The following is a 9,154-nucleotide window of genomic DNA, read 5'->3' as shown; positions in this document are numbered from 1 at the left end:
AGTTATTGTATTCGTGACAGTTGTGTTCATCGTCACCTACTCACTTTGGCGTATGACGATAATTCGTTAAATCACCTTGTCCATCATCGTCATCGGAATACGGAAACGTCGGCGGAGTTACAGTGATTGTGAAAAATCAGAGTCTAGAAAACCAGAGATCAACATTATAAGTAACTCAACCGAATTCTCTAAGCTATGGCGGTCCAAAAAAGAAATGATTCTGAGTAATAGTGACGAGGAAAGTGTCAGGGTTTGATTTGGGTGTTAGGGTTTGATTTGGGTGTTATCGGAGTAAAACTTCTAAAGTGCCCAAATTGAACATTAGATTATATGATTGTGTATATAGATATATAGATTTATTATATTAAAGAATAAACGGTATTTTTTATTTCTTTAGCTAAAATAACAATTATAATAATTAGGAAACATTCATCAATGAAGGAACTTTAAACTGATACAACTAATCCGGGCAATACGGCTCGCTAAACTAAACATGCTAGAACGAAAAATAAACACAGACCTAGATAACTTTAACCAAGTCACAACGGAAATAACCAGCCCAAAAGAAAAACCAAATGAACTAATCATAGCACAAAACGCAGTACGACATAGCCTAAATATCGAACCAAAAAGCAACAAACATCTAACAATCAACGAAGATAAATAACCAAAGAAGCCACATTGCCGACATTGCAGGCACCCTTTTGGTTCCTTTCTTCCGGTCATGACGTCATCCTGTCGATCTTATCTTATCAATACGAACACCTTTACCATTACGATGTGGAAACGAATAAGTTAAAACGTTGAAGGATAAGTCGCTAATAAGAGTACCCGATTGTTGGGGAATCAATCCTTGATCCGCCAAATCTTGGAAAAAAAAATACCTTTATGATTAGAGCCCATAGATCCTGCCACTTGCTCGTCCCACATCGTAGGAACAACCTTTGAAATTTTTATATGTTCTCGCCTTTTATAGAATGATGCTTCGAAGCAACATGCACAACAGGAGGTATATCCACCTCGACAACTTAAGGTAGATTACTGTTATGTCCCGTCAAAACTGCTATGACGTGTAACGTTAATAAAAGGTCCGATTACACCCAAGCTTCGCATTCATAATTTAAAATGTTTTCATAAATAGTAAGTTGACGCAAACGTCTAAAACATGCCATACCAGTATAGAAATAATTATACTGAAAATGTAAGAATGCGAAACAGTAGAGTTCAATTAATAAAGTGCACAACTCTAATGTATGCAATCAACATGACCTCTTGTGCGGAAGCGAACAAGGTAAGGACTTGAGAATGAAAACATGCTTAAAAAGTCAACAAGAATGTTCGTAAGTTCATAGTTTATTGTAATAATAAATAAAAGTAGACCAAGGGATTTCAATTGTTCTAAACAGTTAAACAGTAATATTGCCATGAGATCCCAATATCGAAGCTTAACATTAATGTGTAGTACCCCGTAACAATAGATATAGTAGTCGCTCATGGTTCTGAGTACATGTAGTGGTCGAAACTAATATGTACCCGTTTTGACCAGCGGTCAAAGTTAGTGCGACTAACCCGTGCAGAGTTTGTCAAACTCAAATATATCTATACATAACGTATTCATACTTAATACTATAATTAACAATATTAGAATAGGGCTTTAAATGGACCATACAATATAACTGGCAGTCATGCAATAAAATAATCATGTACTTGTGTCTAGTATGTAAAACATAAAAACACATAAATATTCAATGCGTTTAAAATTCAGCACGTGAATCCGTAATATTCGTTTGTACAACCAACGGGTATATAATATTTGCATGCGTACTTATAGCTAACTACACATTATTATTTATTATAATTGTAAAGTTGAATCATCTACATGTATTTTTTAATTTTTGATATTTTCTTAATTTTTTTTATTAGTTATATTGTATATGTATATTTTTATGATTCGTTGTCGTCGGCATTAGTGGATTACAGGTATAGACGAAAAACTTAACAGTTAATGGGTACATGATGGATAAATAGTTTTTTTAGATGGGTTGTTGATATAATTGATTCGTACCACACCAAAGAGTCTTTGGTCTAGCAATATCGAGGAGCCCCTCTAAATTTGAGACCATAGGTTCAAGTTTAGGTTGTGGACACTATTAAATAAATATTTATGTAAAATCGTTTTGGGTGTGTTGTTCATATACATTTGTCATATAAATGTATTCGGTTTTTTTTTTATTATTATTATTCACCTGGGTATCCCACTATTTTTTTTTGAACTGACTAATTCCAAGACGACTATCCGCATTGTGAGCAGAACCCGGAGTCATTACAGGCGGACTTCCATGCAGGCGAACTTCCGTGACCATGAGAGAGAATAACTATGTGAATGACAGGAATCGAACCATTGACCTCCACATTGGAAGGTCAGATCTTACCATACCATCACCACCCCCATGGTTAAATATATATTTTGTTTATAATACATAAAGAGACTCAAATTAATATTAACTCGTGTTTACGTTCCGCAAAAACGCGGGTTATAAACTAGTAGTAGTAATAATAATTAATTATTCATAATAATATAATAATAACAATAATAATAATAATAAATAAATAATATAATATTATTATTAAATAATCTAAACTAGTTGTTGAACCCTCGCTTCGCGCCGGGGGTTCGGTTTTCAATGTATTTTATTGCGTTTAGTTTGTAAAATTATTTCGTGGCTAAAGAATGATGTCGTTGAAGCGCAACTCGAGTCGAACTAAAAGGTATAACCCGTGAAAAATTTAAATGTTATTTTAAATTAACAATATATGTCCATATCCGCGTTTAGCTATGTAATTATAGACTTTCAAAAATTTAACGCAAAATCAACGTGTATGAAAAGTACCCCAAATATTTAGGGGTTTTTAAAAAGCATCCGTTTTGCGTATAGTTAGTGACATTGTGTTCCTAAAATTATTTCGAGTTTAACGACGGTGTCGGAAAAATTTAACTCTTTGCGAGCGAGAAGATATGACCCGTTGAATATTTGGATGGAGTTTATTTAAGATTTTTTTATGAAAATGGTTATTTGACACTTTACCCCCTGTTTGGGGGTCCGATTTGAATCTTTGAAAAAAGTGTGAGGGTCTTTGTTGGTGTAGTGAAATTTAATTAGAATTTAAAAAAAAAAGATGAAAGGACGAAAATGCCCCTAGTTACTGTTGACCATTTTTGTCTATTACAATACTGATATGACCCGTTGAATATTTGGGTGGAGTTTATTTAAGATTTTTTATGAATATGGTTATTTGACACTTTACCCCCTGTTTGGGGATCCGATTTGAATATTTGAAAAACGTGTGAGGGTCTTTGTTGGTGTAGTGAAATTTAATTAGAATTTAAAAAAAAAGGTGAAAGGACGAAAATGCCCCTAGTTACTGTTGACCATTTTTGTCTATTAGATAGTATTGTATTGTATTGTAATGTAATGAGTTTAAAATTGGGCTACAAAATTCACCTTAGGTGCGTAGAAGGTTGGTTACAAGCAAGTATACGCACCACCGGATAAAATACTCGACCTAGAGTGATAAGTGGTCATTTAGGTCAAACTTAGTCAACATATATTAACTAACAATTCTATATCACAAATCACAATTCTCTATAACACGAATTCAAGTAACACATCATATAATAACATTGTATTGTAAAAATAATATTTTAAGTTTTCAACAAGTGACACGTAACACGAAAATGTGCATATCTTATTCAAAAAATACACAAAGTTTTACCAAACTTTCCAGATCAGTAACTCATCAAGAGACCTTTCCGAAAAGTTCAACCATGTTGTCTAATTCAAAATACATTTCAAGTTATTCCCGTTTTGCTCTGCTAAAATTCTAAACCGAACTACAGTTTTAAAGCGCACATAACATACTCATTATAACTCGAAAGTCACTCAAATTGGACTTTATGGAATTACATCATCTACCTACAATAAAAATCCGAGAGTCAATGGCCAAACCATTTGGTGCAGTTTATTCAAACAAGTTCAACTCTTAAGTTTGACTCGATTTCAGAAAACCTTATTTTTGTAAAATACATAACACATCAATACAACTCCAAATCAGATGAGGTAAATTGTAAAAGTTTCATTAATAAGTCATAAATCTTCTGTAAAAGTTTCAAAGTCTAATTCATTATTGAAAAATCGCAGCCACGCAAAATGTACACGTATGTCAGCTTTTGTTTCAGCACACGATATGCAATTTGAAAAATTCATAATTGAATAACCACAACTTCAATTGAGATGAAACGATTTGGAAAAGTTTTTTATTTAAGTTTACTAATACCACAAAAATAATCAGAGTGTAATTACCATTACCAACATAACTAATACACAAAATTTGTCTTATTTGTTATGAATAGTACTATTCAATTTTCCACTTTTCACAAACCTAACCCCTAACTTCCATTAAAATACAAATCGAACCCCCACTTTATACCTATATTCTAACTTATTATTTATCTCATCACTAACACCAAACATACTGAATAATAACACCCACCACACTTTACAGACTTGTACACTGCGCTCAAACAGTAGGACCCACATAGGCCACTACTGCGCTATATTTTTTTTTTGTCTCCAACGATAAAAGAAATAACTTTCTTAAAAGGAACAACCCTTCAATGCTACCAAAAGATATCGAAAAACATTCTTTTTTTACAAAATAGATCAACTAACTTTAACGCTAAAAGAAACAACTTTCACAAAAGGAACAACCATAAAATGTTACATGTTGAAATTTTTTTTTTTTTACAAAATAGATTCAAAACGGAGCCCGGCGCGAAGCTAGGGCTCCACAACTAGTTAATTATCCAAAAATAGCAGCAATTCAATACGCACCTAAAGGTAGGTTTCAGTTTCAACATAACATACGCAACTTAAATAAATCATAACTCATTCATCGTTTATCGAAAATCTAAGAGTCCCTTATGAAAAGTTATCTACTTTTCATATAGATTTTAGATATAAAATTATATAAGAAGTAATTTTCATGACCTAAATCAATAGATTAAAAATACGAATTTTTATGGTTTTGAAAAAAGAATAATTCAAACAACATACAATGATCATACAAGAAACCTACTATGATTGTGACCTAAATATTGATAAAATCAGAAAATAAAAATTAGGATTTATAGGATCTTACAATAAAATGCTTAGAACACGAAATTGATCGAGAAAGGTGATGACTTTGAAGTATACTCTTGATTACAAACACGTATGGATCACTAATATGAAAAAGGTGAAAAATTGAAGATGATTTGATGATGGGTGTGTGTTGAGTCCCTAGAACAAGAGGAGTGAAAAAAACATTTGATTTTTAGTGTAGGGTTAAGTTAATGAAACTAGATCAAATGCCATATATTAAAAATAATTACACAATGCACCCCTCCACTTCATATAAACATATACAAACATAAACCCACAATATTTTGACACAAACAACACCAAATCAAACTATTTTGACTCAAATTACACTTTTTTTTAAAACTAACACAAAAAATCATCATTTTTTCAAAGATTAAAGCATGAAATATTTTGATTCCTACCTCAAAAGATTCAGTAAATCACAAGAAACAAGATGATGTAAAATATTTGAGCTCAAGAACAAGGATTATAAATTTAGGATTTGATGTTGGTGAAGGTATGGAGAATTCTAGAGATATGAGAGAAATGAGACAACATGCAACTCTTAGTCACTATATTGGGATGAGAAAATTGCGCGGATAGCCCCTGTGGTTTGTACCACCCAGCTAGGATAGACATACTTGTGGATTTGAGGGGGGATAGTCATTATGCTTGAATTCTTGTGCAAGGATAGCCCTAGTTACGGTTTCTGTTTGCTTCTCCCGTTAACCCATTACCACGTGATCTCCACGTGAGGGTAATTTGGTCTTTATTTGTTTCCCTCCCTCTGTATCCCCACCAACTCACCCACTTTTTAATTTATTCCCAATAAATTAAAGACTTCCCTCATTTTCAATCTACTGGTTCGAGTTCTTCATCCCCAAATCTTAAAAAAAGTAACCAAGATGAATTCTTGTGATTGTGGTCGACCTTTGATTAAACAGATAGCATGGACAGAGGGCAACGCTGGTCGTCGATTCGTTTCTTGTCAGGTAAACAATTTGTGAGTATAACCCTAATTTATCCATTATTTAATTGAATAATTGATTCGTTTTTGTTTTTTGTTTTTTTGGTACTTAGATTCGCAATTGTGGGTTTTTTGAATGGATTGACCCACCAACCCCTGTTCGATAACCAACTATAATTCGTGGATTGTTAAGATCAAAAAATGCAGCAGAGGCGAAGGCTAAAGAACTTGAACATAAATTGTGGAGATATCAGTTGATGACAATGGTCTTGTCGATGGTAGTTGGTTATCTTGTATTTTTTTAAGTAGTATGAAGTATGAAGTAGAGCAGCAGATGTAATTTTGTTCTTTTTTTGACATCTATGTATTTGGTGAACAACTCATGTAATATGATGGATTATGTTCTATCTTTTATTGAATTGGGTTTATTTACTTTTAGTTTTAACCATCCAAATAACAATTAGTATAAGTTATACATGAAACACAAGTTTTAACCATCCAAAAGTATTCATGAAACACAAGTTTTAACCATCCAAAAGTATTCATGAAACACAAGTTATATAGTAATATCCATTGAAACACAAAAAACAGTTACAAACATAAGTTATAAAGACATTACAAGTCATACAAACACAAGTTATAAAGACATTAATAAAGTCATACATTACAAACCAAAGTTTACATCAAACAGAAGTTTTAACCATCCAAAAGACATTACAAGTCATACATAAAACACAAGTCCTACATCCAAAACACAACACAAGTCCTACATCCAAAACACAAAACATGAAACTTAAACACTTAAACTCTTGACTTCTTGGTACCACTTGCAACATTGGTATCCTTATTCCTTTTCTTGCTACCTGCACCATTTTTGATGCCACTTGCACCATCATTGCCACTTTTACCTGCTGTACATGTCCTCTTGTTATGACCATCCCCTCTACAGTTACCACAAGTCAAGGTCTTTCCCAATCTTGACAACTTTCCATTCTTCACCATGCTGTCATTCTCATCCATACCTTTCCTCCTGTTTTTATTTGGCCTTCCTGCACATGCTACTCTAATTGGTGGTAACAGAGTGGTTTGCCCAGTTGCTTTCTCCCATAAAGCACTTCCATTAACTGCCTTGATTGTTGATTGGTAGGTTTTTTTCCAGGTTTCCAACCAATACACTGGATGAACCCATTGCTCAGGCACTTGAGTGTTTTCACTATGTAAAGCCATGTTATTCAGGGCTGCAACAGCATGTTTACATGGCATGCCAGTCAGTTCCCATTTCCTGCATGCACATGTTTTTGCACCTAAGTCTTCAGCACACTGATCATTATGAGGTCCAGATACTTGATATTGATCATCTCCACCCCAAATAACAGTATATTGTGAAGCAGCTTCTTTGATAGTTTCAAACAATTTGGTTGCAGTTGGGGTTAGATGTCCATCAGCCTTTGAAAGTTTAACTTTAACAACTGCAATTCTTCTTATCAAATACTCCCTCACATACTCTAAGGCAGTTATTATTGGTTTGTCCCTAGCCTCCAATAAACATTTATTCAATACCTCACACATATTGTTAAGTAACACATCAGATAAAGCTCTCCCTGTGAAGACACATCAGACATATGATATAACTAATAATCAAGACAAGTACCAGTAATAATGATATAACTAATATGATATAACTAAGAGAATAGAAAAGTACCAGTAAAATGACTCCTAGCCCAATGTTTTGGTTGAATGTCTGCCAAGTATTTCCAACAAGCTGCATTCAGTCCTTTCATTTCAAGCATGGCTTTCTCAAACTGAGGCACAGTAGTTGCACTTGCACACTTCCATAACTGTTTTTTGTATACCAGCCCACCCCATTTCTTCTTCATGTTCTCATGTATATGTCTTAGACAGAACCTATGTTCAGCACATGGAAAAACTTTTTCTACTGCATGAATTAATCCCTAAATACATAAAATAAAACTATATAAGAACATTAAGTTGATAAATGTGATAAAGTAAGAACTAAAAAAATCTTGAATAAAGTCATACCTTCTGTCTATCACTCATAAAGGTGAAATTTGATGTTCTGTCCATCTCCAAATCATCTCTCAAGCAATCAAGAAACCAGCACCAAGCATTGTAATTTTCTTGCTCCACCATAGCATATGCAAGTGGATAGATTCCATTGTTTGAATCAATCCCCACAGCTGTCAAGAGTTGACCATGAGCAGGTGCCTTCATAAATGCACCATCTACACCAATTAAATCTCTGCCTAATTCCTTAAAACCTTGTTTCAAACCCCCTAGACAAATATATATTCTCTTGAACTGGACAGCTTCTGCATTAGGATCTTGATTACCTGTTAAAACCCTAACTGTTGTGTTTGGATTACTTCTCTGTAATTCCTTAATATAATCCCTTAAGTGTAGATACTGATCCATGTAATCCCCTTAAAGTTTTGTCTGTGCCTCTCTTAAAGCTCTATATGCCTTGTATCTAGAAACATTCAAGTTGAAATTAGCCTCAGATTGTGCTTTAACAGCCTTAGTGGGTAGATTAGGGTTTGAGGTTAACTGGTGAATGATCTTTGAGGAAAGAAACTTATATGTGCAATTCTTGTTAGATCTGGTCTTCAAACATTTGTGTTTATCATTCAAGGTTTTGACCTCAAATGTCTGTGTTTTTGGATAAATGGATATCTGAACCACCCATGGACATTTAAGATTTTTGAGTCTTGCTTTTCTTCTCTCTAACTTGGTACCCACTGCCTTTGTTTTCTCTTTCTTATCACCCACTTTGATTCCTTTTCTTGGATTCTTCTCACTTGTATTTACTTTTTTGGTGGTTCCCACATTTATGTCTTTTTCTGTTTCACCAACCCCTTTATCTTGTTGCTCAACATTATTAGCACTACAAAAATCCTTTTTCACAAACTTTGGCAGCATTCCCTCACAACCTCCTCTTATCCTATCTTTCTCATTTCTTATTAAAATAAGAGCTCTCCTTGTTTCTACA

The 9,154-nt window shown here is 33.6% G+C and overlaps 1 protein-coding gene across 1 annotated transcript; it reads right to left on the bottom strand.

Moving 5' to 3' along the window:
• Positions 1-6,948: 6,948 nt before the first annotated feature.
• LOC139874611 (uncharacterized) lies at positions 6,949-8,580 on the bottom strand. The gene is made up of 3 exons (XM_071862019.1): positions 8,188-8,580; positions 7,850-8,099; positions 6,949-7,748 (listed from the first exon to the last, which is right to left on the bottom strand). Exons 1-3 carry the CDS (start codon positions 8,578-8,580, stop codon positions 6,949-6,951), a joined length of 1,443 nt encoding a protein of 480 aa, XP_071718120.1.
• Positions 8,581-9,154: the final 574 nt, after the last annotated feature.

This window comes from Rutidosis leptorrhynchoides, chromosome 11 (genome assembly GCF_046630445.1).
Source record: "Rutidosis leptorrhynchoides isolate AG116_Rl617_1_P2 chromosome 11, CSIRO_AGI_Rlap_v1, whole genome shotgun sequence".
Lineage (NCBI taxonomy): Eukaryota > Viridiplantae > Streptophyta > Magnoliopsida > Asterales > Asteraceae > Rutidosis > Rutidosis leptorrhynchoides.
This window is presented reverse-complemented; position numbering and strand designations above follow the sequence as displayed.

What these genes read in the sequence shown, in the direction of transcription:
- LOC139874611 (XM_071862019.1), bottom strand. Translation starts at nt 8,580, where the DNA reads ATGGATCAGTATCTACACTTAAGGGATTATATTAAGGAATTACAGAGA. An exon ending in TTATGAGTGATAGACAGAAG is followed by an intron (nt 8,100 to 8,187) that starts GTATGACTTTAT and finishes TTATGTATTTAG; the next exon opens with GGATTAATTCATGCAGTAGA. An exon ending in GGCTAGGAGTCATTTTACTG is followed by an intron (nt 7,749 to 7,849) that starts GTACTTTTCTAT and finishes GTGTCTTCACAG; the next exon opens with GGAGAGCTTTATCTGATGTG.